Source organism: Channa argus, chromosome 19, assembly GCF_033026475.1.
Source record: "Channa argus isolate prfri chromosome 19, Channa argus male v1.0, whole genome shotgun sequence".
Taxonomy (NCBI): domain Eukaryota; kingdom Metazoa; phylum Chordata; class Actinopteri; order Anabantiformes; family Channidae; genus Channa; species Channa argus.
In genome coordinates, this window is record NC_090215.1 from 12,484,843 (window position 1) to 12,501,146 (window position 16,304).

General features: G+C 37.1%; 2 protein-coding genes across 2 annotated transcripts in view; one reads left to right on the forward strand and one right to left on the reverse strand.

Annotated features, from left to right (window-relative positions):
* Positions 1–3,568, forward strand: part of vipr1b (vasoactive intestinal peptide receptor 1b) — a 46,039-nt gene extending 42,471 nt beyond the window's left edge. Inside the window, exon 13 of the mRNA XM_067486861.1 lies at positions 379–3,568. Coding sequence (XP_067342962.1) covers positions 379–570 — 192 coding nt within the window. The 3' untranslated portion in view covers positions 571–3,568. The remainder of the gene's footprint in view (positions 1–378) is intronic.
* A 7,691-nt stretch (positions 3,569–11,259) lies between these two features.
* On the reverse strand, positions 11,260–16,300 carry sec22c (SEC22 homolog C, vesicle trafficking protein). The gene is made up of 7 exons (XM_067485342.1): positions 16,043–16,300; positions 15,234–15,445; positions 14,910–15,073; positions 14,586–14,765; positions 14,304–14,422; positions 13,796–13,861; positions 11,260–13,682 (listed from the first exon to the last, which is right to left on the reverse strand). The coding sequence occupies exons 2-7, from the start codon at positions 15,413–15,415 to the stop codon at positions 13,482–13,484; spliced, it is 912 nt and encodes a 303-aa protein (XP_067341443.1). The 5' UTR covers positions 15,416–15,445; positions 16,043–16,300; the 3' UTR covers positions 11,260–13,481.
* Positions 16,301–16,304: the final 4 nt, after the last annotated feature.

The following is a 16,304-nucleotide window of genomic DNA, read 5'->3' on the forward strand; positions in this document are numbered from 1 at the left end:
ACTGGTATTTAAAAAGAGGTACAGGGGGAAAAAAAACAGGAAACAAGAAAACTGGGCATTTTCTGAAAAACTCCTTTGACAGAAAAATGTAAATGAGAAAAAAAAAAAAAAGTATTTCAGTACAGTTCTATAAGCTTTGCGTCTTTGAACCAGAGCTTCTATGTGAGGTTGCTGTTGAGTTGTTTTGGAAATAAAAAAACTACAGTACTACTACAAAAAGACAGAAAACGCCTACAAAAAATGCAAAAGAGCACAAATTGACAGTCAAGGGATGCAAAGCAACTTCAAAAAGACAAAAAAGGCACTTACAAAGACATTTACAACTCTTAAAACATACATTTATTTTACTTATTACGCAACATATTGTTTAAATTATAGGTCCAAGGAGAGATCAAGCGGAAGTGGCGGAGGTGGCACCTGCAGAGATACATGGGCTCTGACACCAAATACCAGCACCCCTCTATTGGGAGCAGCAACAACTTCAGCACCCAGATCACCATGTTGACACGATGCAGCCCGAAAACACGCCGGGGTTCATCCTCCTGTCGCGATGAGTTGTCAAGCATATGACTCACACCAACACACAGACACACGTGCTGTAGAAATGGAAGCAGAAAAGTAACCGCATATGTAAGCTCCAGGATGACAAAACATACACACTCCCTCATTAATGCGTGCATTCTTCAAGGATGCTTGAGTGCCTGAGTGTGACAGGGAGAAGGGACAGTGATGAAAGGACAGCAGAAAAGGATACTAAAATAGAGACACTATCATTGGCTTAAAGCAGCTTTTAATATGCATGCTTTCTTTAAAAAATCATAAGCACAGCTTCAGCACATCTGAATGAGAATCAGTGAATTTCCATCTTTGGATTTTATATAATTCAGTGCGCACATGTACAGGTGAATTTGTCTTATCATTGGTCAATTGGCATTAAGCTCCCTACGTGCTCAGGCAGTGTGCAAAGTGAAATATTACATATTAATAGGGTTAGGTGAGAGATCTAAATGTACCAGCAGACTGATTTAATTATGTGCCGATTAAAAATCACTTAGTGTATTACAGCTCTAAATGACTGCGGCTGGAGCAAAAGGCACAGCCACTAAGAATCTTTACTTAGTGGCTGTGTCTTTTGCTCCGACCTTGCTCAGATTTTGCAGTGACACATAGGCAAAGAAAAAGTAACAAACGGGTGCTGTTTGAGTGCCGAATGTTAGCAGTGAAGGAAAATGTTTTAAACAATGCTGTTAGGCAAAAAGAACAAAACCACGTGCAACTTGTTTGTTTTCCTTAATGTATGGGAAGACAGAAAAAGAGAGACTAGCTGATAATCAGCAGGACAGTTTATTTCCACAAATGCCAAACGGATGAGGCTTCAAACCAGGTGACCAGTGTGATGATGATTCACAATGATGGGTTTGGATTAAAATGCCCTTCTCTGCACTATCCCTCTCACAAAAGACTGATTGCCCTTTGCCTTCCCTTTTATTAGTATAGCTTTCACTGGGTAGGTTAATTTCCTTTTTTTTCATTAGAGAGTAAAGACTGGTACCTGGGTTTATTGTTTTGAAGTAACACTTTCAACGCGACCTTCACTGGCTTTTAGGGTGCTTTTTAAGCAGTCTTCCTTAGGAAGAGTCATTTAACGTTGTACAGACAGGTTTACATTCTTAATATCAATGCATTGCTATGAATTGTTGTGTGGTATTAATTGCTTTGTGGATACAGTATAAGTGATGTGTAACTGTAAATGTTGGTTCACTTTGTTGCAACATGTGGCATTTAATGCCCTGGCAGGAACATAAATTTCTCCTGTACAAGCTCATTTATATTGCAGTCTGTGTTTTATTGTCGAACATAGCAGCTAAATTAAATAAAAGGCCATGCATTACAATATGTTTAACTATGAAGCAGTCCTCAGATTTATAATGCAGTAATACATGCAGAGAAGCTTTCTTGCTGACGCTTTGATAGAGCAAGTTTTCACTACTCTATGGAAAAAAGAATCTCCATTGACTTGCGAGATTTGAACCTTTCCATTGGAGAAGTTTTAACTTGACAAGTCAGTGGAGGTTACTGGATGACTGGCTCCGTCATCATAATTATATCATAGCGCTTTATAGCTTACAAGGTTAGACTTGAAAGTCACTTACATGTTCATGCAAGAGGGAACTTCCAGAAGATCCAACTTCACCAGGAAAAAGCAGTCATCTCAACTCATTGCTGATTTAGTATTTGACCTCTGTTGTTAAAATCACACACTGCTTCACTGAATGAGGTTTCGTCATTTCAAAATGTGTTGTGGACAATTTTATTTATTTAATTTTTTTTACCAGATTTTGCCCCAGAACCTGAGTTTTACAATTACTTTGAACCACTGGGAGCAACTTGGGTTTCGGTGTCTTGCCTAAGAACAATTCGACACATAGCCGGGAAGAACTGGGAGTCGAACCACTGACCCTGGGGTACCAACAAGCTACAGCTGCCTATGACCAGTTATCCTGTAAGGGCCTCACAAATAAGAACATGCTATTTTTGATGTTGAAAATGTTAAAAGTGCAGAGACCTTCATATTTTCACAAAAGAAAAAAGCCTGTTAATTCCACACTTTTCAAAGATAAACTTTTGTGCTTTCTAGCCTAGTGTTAGATAAAAAGACCGATACCTCTATCACGTCATTATGCTGGTTGGCTAGTAGCCGCTTAGCTTAGCTTAGCATAAATAGACTCCAGGTTTGTTCTGTTTAAAAGTAAAATCTACTACCAGCAACTCTAAAGCTCACCATTTAACACATTCAGCTGGGAGCTTTTGGAAATTTATATTTTGTTACCTTCGGACAGAACTGGCCGAAGTCTCTATGCTAAGCTAAGCTAACCAGCTGCAGCTTCATAATTACAGCAAGAATACAGCATTGCATTCTGTAAAGACTTGTTATCACATTTGTTTGGTGCCTGTCTTGTCAGTAAACTTAATTGTGAATTTGCGAATATATACCTCTCATAATAGTGAATGTAAATGTATTTGTGCATGATAGAACCTATTCTACTACTATTTAAAACTTCAGTCACCTGTTGCTAAATATTTGTCTGTCAGTGAGATTAGATCAAAAAGGGACATTGAATTAACAGTCACTAAACTTTCCACTGTGACAAATATATTTTATTTGCAAGCTGGATATTGTGTTGTGTAAGCTTATGTTCAAGACATAAGAGTTCTTGTTAGTGCGATGTAACATTTGTGCAACGCATACCATTGTGAAGCTACAAATGTACTGTGAGAATTGATAGCTTTGACTCACCCTTGTTTAAACATGAAGCCACTTTTCATTTTAAAACAATGTGTTGTGTATATTATTAATAATTTTTTTGTACAGTGTATGTAAATATTGTTATCTTGGAGGGACTATGAACTTGCTATTGCCAAACCTTTGACATTGTTCCACACTATACAAAATAAGTTATTTAGAAATCTACAATAATGTAGAGGGAATATGTAAAGCTCCAAATCATACTTGGACTCATTTCTGTTATGTATATACCTTTTCAAATAAAATATCATTTGCAGAAGACCCCATGTCCTCACAGACTCCTCCATAAAACATGTTGTTTCTTAATTGAAACTTAAAGTGCTCTCTTCTACTTGACATGGTCATGGCCTTAAAGTAATTAAAGTTTCATTTTACTCCCAGCGATGCTCACTTAGAGCTTTAGACTTAAGTTGTTCATGGAAATATGGTAATTTCTGCTAGTGAAAAAATAATGTTCAATGAGCTGCATGGTGGTGTAATGCAGGTTTGAATATTCATTTTTTATCTTCAGGGCCTCGTGAACTACAGTACCATATACACCAACCACACTATGATATTCTGATCAATGTGATAACCGCTGATTATCTGGTTACAGTGGCAACTGGAAGTGGATGTGATATATTAGCCACAAAGTGAACATTGTTTCTTTAAAGGTAATGAGCTGGAAGCTGATAACAAGGGTAAGAGTAAGGATTTGAAAGACACTGAGAAGGGCCCAAATGTGGTGGCAAGAGCACTAAGTAAAAGAACCCCAAAACCCAGCTTTGTGGGATATTCTTAGTTGACAGTGGACAGGGCCTATAAGTTGTCCAAGAAGGAAAACTGGTGAACCAGTGACGGGGCCAGTGGTCCATGTAGTCTGATCCATTGGACGAGCTACTGTCGGTCAATTTGCTGAAAAGGTTAACGCTGGTTCAGATAGAAAGTTGTCAGAACACACAGTGCATTGCTATCATAGCTATCAAGCTCCTCTCTTTAGCTATCAAGCTCCTCTCTTGTGGAACCAGCTCCCAGTTCAGATTTGGGAAGCAGACACCCTCTCTACTTTTAAGTCTGGCTTAAAACCTTCCTTTTTAATAAAGCATATAGTTAGTTATAGTTATGCTGCCATAGGCTTAGACTGCTGGGGGACCCACCCCCCAATGCACTGAGCTCCTTTCCTCCTCTTGACCATCTCTCCTCTCCTCTCATCCCGCAATTGTCACCACTGTATGTCATTAACTCTGTGTGTTCTCTCCCGTAGTTTTCTTTGTCCTCCTCTGTCCCCTTCTCTCTGTCCCTTTCTGCAGGTGTCCCCCGGCTTTGAAGCTGTGTGTCTTCCAGCGTGAAGCTACTGGTCCTACCAATCTGCCCGATGTTTTGTTGTTGCTTTTTGTTGCTCTGTTCTTTTCTCTCTCCCCTTTCCACTTACCCCAACCGGTTGAGGCAGATGGCCGTCCACCCTGAGCCTGGTTCTGCTGGAGGTTTCTTCCGTTAAAGGGAGTTTTTCCTCTCCACTGTTGCCTATGGCTTGCTCCAGGGGGAATTGTTGGGTTCTCTTTATATATCTTTATAATCTTGACTTTATTCTGTAAAGTGCCCTGAGATGACTTTGTTGTGAATTGGCGCTATATAAATAAAGTTGAATTGAATTGAATTGAATTGCTGTATGTTGCATATGGGTCTGCATACTGTAGCTGCAGATTGGTCAGTGTGCCTGTGCTGACCTGAGCCCACCGCCAAACATCCCTACAGATGTCATATAAGCATCAGAACTGGACTATGAAGCAATGGACGAAGATGGCTTGGTGTGATGGATCTTGTTTTCTTTTCTTTCTTGGAGGACCAAGTGCGTGTGCATCGCTTACCTGAGAGAGAGATGGCACCAGAAGAGGTACATTGGTGCTTTGGGTAATGTTATTGTAGGAAACCTTGGACCCTGCCATTTACGTGAAGGTTACCTTGACATGTACCAATACCAATTTATGCCACTTGTTCCATATATTTTTCCATATGTTTATTTTATTTAAGTAGGTACGGCTTACATTGCAGACCATAATTTGTAACGTAAAACATAAAGTAATTGAACATTGGACCATACATATTGTAAAAATAACTACTTCGCATTACATGTATACAATCCATGATTCTGCGTTACATCTATTTAAGCATTTAAGCGATTTATGGAAATTTCATTCAAGGAAAGTCAGCAGTAGTACTATCTTTATGCTGGTCCATGCTCTACTACAGTTTACTTCTTTCAATAAAACTCCTGCTATTTGGGCTATGTGTAAACTGCCCCGTAGGTTTTTTTGGTCCATTCGCTGGTTTTCAATGCAGCAGAGCTCTGGCCGTGCTCAGCACCATGAAGAAGGGAGAATTCAGCCAACCGTAAAAAGATTAACAAACACACCCTGCCATGTCTGGTAGATCAGCTACTCAGCTATTTGGGTTTCATTAGCTACCTTCCACAAGGTGGAAATGAGCATGCGTTTAATACGATTAAGTATTTATAGGAGTGGTAATGATTCTAAATAAAGGGATTTCCAGGGTTGATGGCTGCAGCATGAAATTGCCTGCACATATGTTAAAAACATCAACCTTAAGGCCCATGTAATGAAATATGTGGATCAAAGAAAGTATACACATGGATGTTTTGTTTTATAATCTGTAACTGGATTATGCATTTTTATGCATTATTTCAGTCTTCATTTAGACATGGTGAGCATGTCAAGAAACTTATGAATACATGTTCTTTTACGAGTTGTAGGAATTTATGAAGCACTCAGTGGGACTCAGAAAACAGAAGATGGATGAAGTTATTTTCAGATTCCAGGGACTGTTAAAATTTGAGACAGGTGTTTTGCCTTTAAGCATCTTTCAATATTCATGACACTGATTAAATATTGATATAACAAATAAGAGAAAGTTTGGCAAGTTGAGTGATTCAGCAATCAAGGTAGCCCTGTTGAAACTCCTAAGAGGCTGCTGTGATCACCTCGGCTGTCCTAGTACCCAGCACTGAAAGGCTCCTGATTTAAAGAGAAGTCATCAGCCAAATCTGATCTGTTCTGATGCTTGGAGCCATGCTGATGAACATAAGGGGGTCGCGTACATTTCAGAGGATGAAATCATTTACTTATCAGTTTATTAGACTTTGTGGTCTGCATCTGTACCTCGAACAATCAAACAATCCATTTACACAGATGAGCAGAGCTTTTAAAAAGTTTTTATCCTTTAGTTCTCTGGTCCTAGTGGTGAATTATTCTCATGGTGCTGCTTCTCAATTGAGAAGGTACTCTGACTTATGATTAATGCATGCTGCAGTTCATTAGAAAGCCATTCTTCTCAAATATGCACCTACATTTATTATGTAAATGATTTGTCACGGCCATCACACCCGATATTAGAATCTATTATAGTACTACAATCTGTGATTCATATTTAAGCAGTGTATAAACAACCTCAGGAAATTGTTCCACACATTCATACAATGACAGGATGCTTGATCTGACTCTTGACACAAACACATAATTCAGTAAGGGAAAGTATGCGTATTCTTTAAAATACCCTGGGTTTCTGTGTGAAGTGACTGCATTGTCTGGTTTGGCTGGGAGAGTTATTACAGAATTGAGAAGCCTCTGTTGTTGCAGCTTAATATCTACAAGCTAATCATTTCCCGCAGCACAGGTTTAAAGTCTTTCGGTTCCGATCTGATACTGAAAGTTTTTTCTTTTCTTAGTTGGAGAGAACCAAGGTCCTACACTATTACCACATACACCGATCAGACATAACATTATGACCACCTTTACAAGGTTACAATTTCTCACTGTGGCCAAAACATTAGAACTACCTGTTCCTATAATGCACTCCAGTGCACCTCCACTACCCACTTTGACCTCAATAACAACACATAGTAGAATTATCACCTTTCTGACAGTTCCAACCTAAAAACTGAGAAATTGTAACATTGTAAAAGTAGAATTCCTGGCAGAGCCACTGTATTGGATTGCATTAAAATTGTACAGGTGGTCATAATGTAACGCCCGATCAGTCTAAGAGAGCAACTGATATAAACAAACAATATTTGTGCATTAGGAGATAAGAGCAGAAAGATATGTACTGTATATAAATTTCAATTTGAGTGATAGCTGCAGCTAAAGGTGATGCTGTCCATAAATTATATTGAGAATTCAGGCTGATATGGTGAATAAAATTAATTTAATTTTATTTAAAAAGATAACTGATTGGGTCCTAAAATGATAATATTCACAAGGTTTTTGAAAATAGCTTTCACTTTTCTTTCATCAAAATTTTTCTCTAATATTGTACAGCAGCTTTATAGCACAGTCTCTTTTAAATATCAGAATCCAAGTTTCCTCCTCTTATGAAATTGGAAAGAAATTGGAAACACATTTGACTTAGTAACATGTTTTAAAAGCTGCAAAGCTCAACGGAGCAGGCTCTGTACTCGGATGAAAAGAATCTGCTGAACTAAAAAACGCCACATTTTAGCTCCATCAGTTTAAAAAATGACAAAAAAGAAAAGTAAAACACTCCACAAACAGGACAAGGTATACACACCATGTTAGACGATACATATTTTATTGTAATTTCCTGAAATCATATGGCTCTACATTATGCAGTCGGAGATGACTCAGAAAAGCAGAGAAAACCTTGTGAGTAAAGGTTGTCTTCTGATTTGTCTTCGGTTTGTGATTTCATGCACTGTTCAGTGAAGCTACTGAAGCAGAAACATCAAAGAGTCTGGATTTATGAACTGTTGAACATCCTAATAAGCATAAGAGACACACTGTAAAGCCTTAAGGTCTGAAGTACTAGACTGCAAGTCAACATGCTGCAGTTGGAACATGCTGTGAATGTAAAATCTTTTTCATCATTTCTGCCAAACAACTTATGGTAAAATCGTTTAAATGTTCCTCTAAATGGTTTCCTTTTTATATTATGATGGATCAACTGAGTGTGGGATTAGTGTGGTGACAGACTCAGCTTGTTAGCATCTTTTAATTCAGTGGGTTGGCTTTAAATTCTGCAACTCATATTAACTGAAAGGTGAACAAATGTCAGTGTTTACAGCTTATACCACCCCCCCCACCCCCAAGTTGCCTAGGAAAAGAAGATAATGACTGAATAAATAAATTTTTATTTTAAATTGTTATTGGTTTTCCAATTTGGATGCAACCACTGAAGAAGAGAAAAATCTTCCACTTTACATCTCAATTCTTCATGTTCCATACTGAGGACCTCCACTCAGAGTGTTATACTCATGGCACCAGGAAAGGGAGTTGAATGATATATGTGAACTTAATGGAAAACCTTCAGAGAAGGCTGCCAGCACTGAACGTGGGACAAAGATTAAATATATGGAGGAGTGGGTGCTGAATCACCTTGATTAAATCTACCACTCCTCAGAGTAATTTTATACAGTCCTGGAGATTAGCTACTCCAGACCTTCTAAGGTTGTTTTGGGCTTTCGCGGCCAACGCGAGGCCAGAGGGATGGCCTAAGGAGGCGTTGGCCATCCTCCAAAATCCGAATGGCGCCCTACTAGAGTGATCAGAACTCATCAGCTTTTTTAACCATGTACCTATTACTTTTGAATAACAATGTACTTAACCATTTAAAAGGTATTAAACAGTTCAGATGTCTCTGTTAACTTGCTAAAAGGTTTTCACAAACTCATTAGCAAGGTATAGTGTTCAGGTGACATTTGGTATTTTTAATTAAATTGTAATTTCTTTTTTTTTTTATTACTGTAGTTGAGCTATTCAGCAGATGTACTTTGGATAATCTAAAATGTTATTATAATTACAGTATAATTTGGCCAACAGCTTCATTATTTTTACAAGTCAACTTAGTTGAATGTTTGACTGTGGATGCAGATTAAATTACTCATAACAGTAAGGCAGAAAATAGCTCAGTGTTTGTTATAGTCACTAACTCTGATATTTAAGATTCTGTGATACGGAAACATATTGTATAAATTCTAGAATACAATACAAAAAAGCTATGTTTCGGGTCCACTATTGGTGCCCAGAGCTGATAAGACAAACATTTATTTAAAAAAAAAATGCTGTTCTATGGATATGTAGAACACAGCAGGTATTTGTTTGTAAGCGAAAGAATTGCAATCCATAAACATTTCTGCAGGACCACCCATGCTGTTAAGCCTATTTGTTCGGGGAGAAAGGGCAGCTTCTCAACAGCCGGGGCTGTGCCCAATTAGGATAGAAGAGGTTAATTCCTGCAAATGAGGATCACATCTGAAGCTGATCGTTTAATTTAGATGGATTGTAGCAGAACTGATTGGGCTGTGGATTTATAATGCCAAGAAGAGCCCTGAGGGAGACGTTCCAAATGTCCCTCCTTAATATGCATGAAAATACTAACAAACAGTGCACACTTTACAGCCAATCAGGGAACGATCAACAAGGGAGGACAAAGGAGGCAGCTGTCCATGTCCTGGCCCGTCGCCTTTTCAGTACTAAAATGTAATTGTACAACGACACTTGACTTTATGATATGTTTTGGCTCTCTATTTAGATGATCACGGAAATATCAGTTAGATTTTTATTAACATAAACAAGACCTTTACTATGCTGCAGCTGCTGCCAACATCTGTAGGGAGAAGCAAAGAAGTGGTAAAAGACACAATAAGTCGGATATTTACTGGAGGGTTCCAGGATTAATCAGAAGCTTATCAGTGACATTATCTGAAACTGGAGCCAGTAAGGTTTAGGTCAAAGAATATAAAAGGCAATTCATATCTCATTTATACGAGGAGGATTAAAACTTGATTATCTGTATAATGACACTCTTGTCACTTGAAGCCCTTCCACTGAAGCCAAAATGAGGCTCTGAGATACTGTTAAGACAATGACGTAGATAAAAGAAAAGATCAGACATGAAACACTTCATTTCCAAATTTATTTAAAGTGGAAGCTGGATCTATGTGTCCTCATAAAGTCTTGGAAAGATTTTATCTGAAGATCTGAACTAGTTCTGTAAACTAAAGCCAGCATGAAGGTCTGCCACATTTACATCATTATACCAGCATATTGCTGTAGCAGAAGTCAAAACTTCTTACATTATTACTTTTAATAAAGTGATTTCTTTAAAGCATAAATATTTACCTGAAAGGCAGCCACATTAAATACATTGACTTTTAATGTGCCTGTTCGAAACCTAACTAGCTACATGCCCTACCTACTGCATACAATCTGCCTTTACTGTTTGTACTGTAAATAGGCGAAGTACAAAGAGTTTATTGGTTAAAATGCATTTTTGAATAAACATTTAATTATTGTCTCACTAAATTGCTGTCATTGAAAAAGAGTCCTTATTGCTCAAGAACATATTTATCTGAACTTTAAATGAACCCACAAACCTTTTAATTCAAACATGTTGAGTAATAATCTAGCTCAGTGTGACCTTTGTAAATCCGGGCTAATCTATTTTCAAATTCTTAAAATGTGTCACCTAATCAAAGAATTTAGTGTGCTGTGCATTTTATTTCCACCCTTTCTGACCTTTACTATCAGGCTTGATACTGTCTGAGGAGTGAATAATCACACACGCCCTAGTCAAACTGACCAAGCGTTAAACCATCCTCATCCGAGCTAGATAGCACTCAGGTTTCATCAAAAAGATTTTTTTGGCACAATCTAATTTTACTGGAGATGAGAAACTTTGACATTTTATCAACTGTTATTACTTTATATTTAACTTAAGAAGCAACAGTAATAAGACAGATTACAAATTGGTAAAAGAGCCCCACCTGCTGTTACAATGCAAAAGTGCAGCATCTTTTAAACCATTTAGTTTACATTTATGTCTTCCATTTAATTTCTTTTTTAATGTGAAAATGAGCAAAATAATCAATTTAAAATTTTGTTATTGCTGAATATGGGGTATTGCTGGTTTTGTGCACACACAGATCAAAAATCAACAGATGGAAAACATGACAATTTATTAATGAAATTTCAGTTTTACCACATAAGAAAAAAATAAAGCTCTGCAAGTACCTGTGTATTTGGTAGATACAACAAATGACACCATTACATTTATTCCCACCATTATAAAGAGACTGCAGCCACAAAAACAAACAAACAAACAAAAAAACACTTGATAAATTTTAAGTTAGTTATTTAGATAAAAATAACTGACTAACCAACGGGGCCTGTACTAGAGCGGAACGGCACAGTAGGTTGACCTTTAAAAACCTGAATCACTTGCAGCTTCCACACACTATTTACTTTGGATTTACAACTTTGATTCCAATAAGAATAAAGAGAGAGATGTCACATCTTTCTGTTGTGCAATGTACTGTATTTCTACTGTGTTAAAACCTATCTATTAAACATTATTGTCTTTCACTTTTATTATGTGCACCAGTTTAAGTTTAAATCTTTTGAATGTTTATGGAACCTTTTTAAAATTTATTTGGTCATCAGTATTAATACAAATTATATATCTCTTGTAGTCTACAGTGTATGTAATGAGTGAGTAAAACATCATTTGTAGAAAAATATTATAGTATCACCAACATCCTGCACAGAAAATACCACGCAGCATACAAATAATGTTTCACTTATTTACTGTATTTGATGATGTCAAAATTATAATATTAAAGCATCAATCTTGCAATTTAAATTATTTATTTATTATAGTCAGTGACAGATGAGATAAAAAGTGTCTGTTTTTCTTACAAATTCTGGCTAACTTCCTCGCTAAAATGCAGAAACAATTTAATAAAAAATAAAAGGATAGACTTTGCACTGCAGCTATAACGCTACTTGTCTGACAAACTACAACCTAAAAATGACTTCCCTTGCTTAACGGACACCAAGCAGCTTATTTGCTATTAAAATTTGTAAATCTAAGAAGGGGAATACTCAAAATGTAAAATTTAAAAAAAAGAAAAAGAGAGACTTGTACTAAGTCTATTTAAAAGTACTACTGTAATGTGTTGTATGATATTCATACCTAGATTACAATCATCTGATATAAGTGATCTTGTTACCCCCCAAAGAGGGAATGAAAAACAACACATTATTTTAGCTAAACCTGATATGCAACACATTCGACAACAAATTACCATAACACACATAAACCAAACCCATTAGTGCAATTAAGACTTTTACCAGCAATTTATACCACATTGTTTTAGCCATCAAATCAGTGCCTTCCTATCCTTACCTGTAGTTTTCACAATGCAGAGATCAGTATACAAAGAATTTTTACAAGAAGAAATTTATCAATTTTGGATTGTATAAAGAAAATATACTGTGGGTCTAAAACATTACATGCGTTATCAAGCCAATATGATCATCTGAGAAAATAGCTGCTTATATTTAAACTATTGAAATCAGCAACTTAGCCCCATCTCTGCGTATAAAAGAGGATAAATAAACCAATTACCTCTTTTTTTGCACTGTCACACAGAAAGGCATGTAGGAAACCCATACAGTAGCTTTGCATTTACCTTCATTAGCTTTTCATTAAAACCCATGAGCAAAAAAAACACAAAAAAACCAAACTAATCAAAAATGCCACATTTCCCACTTTCCTTTTACTTATATAAAACCAAAGTACACCGGACAATTTAAGTGTTACTAATGCAAGCTACCTAATTATCTCCTAATTAGCTACATTTGCCTGTTAGAGCTGTAAACGGATTATGTCAAGATAGTCAATGGCCTGTGTTAGCACAACAAATACTGAGCTGAATGAGAAGAGAAATGCATCTTAATTACAAAAGCACAAGAATATCCAGTTTTAGCAACATTATTGTTGCAATGTGAAAACTTTGCTCAGCAACTCTGACTGAAAAAACATCTACTTTAAAATGGTTTGTGGAGATTTCAGTCCTGACTGAGATAAATAAAGGCTGTTATTACAAGTTTAACCACATATTTTAAGTATCCAGGAAAAACTTCAATGTCACTGTATTCTGTACAATGTACACAAAGTGCAAGTACAGACTGTACACATGTATTAACTTGTATTTAAAATTTTCCATGATAACAAAACATTTCTGAATAAGGTTTTTATTAAAAATCCACATGATGTCTACATCTGGATTCAGTTACAATGGTGAAAGGTGCTGTTCTCACCTTGACTGAGAAGTAGGGACAATAGGAGAGTTGCAACACAATAACGTGTCCAGTGCCCCTCAAACCCCACAGTCATTGGTTCTGTCTTGGAGTTTGCGCGTGAGGATGAGGATGGTTGATAGCGAGGCGACTGAAGTGTGGAAGATCAGCTGCCACACGTTCCGCATGCCCAGCAAGTACAAGTTGCATAGAATGATGACAGTCAACAGAGTAAAAGACTTCAGTTTCTTCTGAGACGAGTGGAACAGGTAGAGGTGACACTGTGAACACAAAGGTTGTAATATACAAAAATTTGACCTTACAAAGAAAACGTGAAGTTGTGGGTGGAATTTTTTTTAATACAGTTGTGTTGGAACATTTGATCGACATTTACCTGAAACACGCAGCACACAAATGCTAGAAGAAATGCCATAAAACTCCAAATACCTTCATAGTCATCCTGTGTCAAGGGAATTAAGAAATGTAAACCACATTGTTATTTGTCGTTCAAGTTAAAGTCCACTTAATAAAAAATTTGCCAAATGTATCTGAGATTTAAAACCAATTTACACAAGTGACAATCTGGGCAATTTTGTGAAAAACCTCATCATCTGCTTCCACAGCAAAATGCTAATGTTCAGCAGCCAAGTAAGCAGGTTTAACATATACAAATAAGGTTAGCTTATGCCTAAAATGCCTGACTAAAGTTTACTTTGTTAATGAGAATACGAATACCATCACACATTCTTCCTTGTCTCACACAATTTCTTTTATCTAGTTATTATCACAGTAGCTAGTTATGAACATGAACATCAACACTCTGGGCTCCCTCTTAAATTTAAAAACATAAATTTTATAAAATTATTCAGAGCATTTGTAAAAACATTATTGCACAATCCTACCTGGAATGTGTACTCTACGAGGTGCACACCACGGATTACATTCAAAGATGCACACATGATATTTAGGACGAGAGATAGGATGCCTGATGCTGTAACTGGTTCCAGTCTTACATTCTGACCTGTTAAAAATAAAGGTAAATGGCAATATAAAAAGTGTAAAATAATATCATCTTAGAATGGATCTTCATCACTTGTGAACAACTAAGCAGTAAACAATTAACCAACAAATACTATTTATAGCGCTATATTGAGGGATAAGCACTTTTTATTTGTGTGCCTTACCAGATCCAGGACCTTGCTCCATATGCCCATTTGCAATGCCATTTGTGAACTCCACCTCCTCCAAGTTAATTACTTGTGGTGGATGGATCCTCAGATCCTCCTGGACTTCTGCCAGTGTCACCTCTAAGGCTGGGCCACCACTCTGGTTGTACTGCTGCTTCAGCTTCTGAATGGTACGGTCTGTTAATTGTCATTAAAATTAACACTGCATAAATCCACATCAATCTAATTTAAACAAGACTTGAGCTTTTGTGTTTCAAAACATAACAGAATTCCAAAATATGAACAGCAAATATAGACGGCAGTATACCTCTTCCTACTCACCAAATTCCAAAAATGGATACGGCCTGGCTGCCAAGGCAACAACATTGCTATTGAAACATGCTGTGAACTCCCAGTGCAAATCTTCCAGAAAGCAGAAGGCTTTAGCAACAGGGAAGCTGCAGTGGCACACAGTCATGTAGGATACACCCTCTGAAGAGATGAAGCTGAGCAGGTGAGAAGAGAAAAGGTGTTTAGTAAACAAACAGCCTGACACAGTGTGACATGGATGCTCCTGTGATCAAATGGACAACATTCTGTCCACCTTAGGCTCTGTGCTGTGAGAGTCAGCGCCATGAAACAGTGCTTTGTTTCTAGATTTCTTACTATATGTTAAGCTCCTGGCCCTTAATGGTCCCTCTGTCGGGGAAGTGGGCCAGTGCCTTGCTGATGGTTCTGAGCTGCTGTTTTCTCTCCTGGAGCTCTCGGTTATGCTCAAAGTCTGTGGAGGCTGACAGGGGAAGTCCATCCCTGACCCGAACCACAAAGGCAAACAGGATCAGAGACATGATCCACTCGGTCCATGTAGAACAAACTGTCTACAAGAAGTATACAACAACATTAGATCATTGATTTTAGATAATTTGTCTCATCTTCTTGAACAATCGATTAATTATGGTGTATAAAATCTTTATCATACAAAAACACAAATTATTAACTTAATTATTACCTAAAGATGCACTAATGGGTTTTTTGTTGCTTGAAAAAAACCACAATATATTGTAATCTAACTCTTTCCATTAACCAATCAAATAATTCCAAGTCTATCAAATATTCTATCTTTATGGAGGATGTTACTGAAAATTTAAACTGTTTCAAACAGTTACTGATTCACCATTAATTTCTTTTAAATGCTTTAGTGTTGTTTAAACTGTATAAAATGACTGGGTTTCCCCCCCCCCCCCCCATTTTCATCACCGTTTCCAATATCAGCAAACGCTGTATTAATTTATCGTCTGGATTGCATTAGTGTTTGTAACAGGATATTACAGATTCGCAACTGAGTGTGTAATTTTAACTGCGTAGTTCTAAAAATGTTGTGGTTTAACTGATATAACTGTTCTCAACTTAACCGACACTTGGGTTTCGTGAGAATTCAGTCTCTGTAAAGTTATATGTTCATAGTTACACCTTACCTCATTATCTTGGGTTTCATGCTGCACCTTGTTACTTAGCTGCAGTAGATTAGCTGACGTTAACGTTACAGCATGATATTTAGAAAAACCAATCACAGCAATAGCAAGTTGCAGGCCCCAGCTTCAACAGTTACTAAAACACCCGGACAATTTATATTACCGGCGACTTATACAAAGAATCAAAATATTAAGTTATCTATTTAAGATGTTACATTGGCAGCTAACGAGCTAACTTGAAATCTGGTTCCTGATACAACAAACC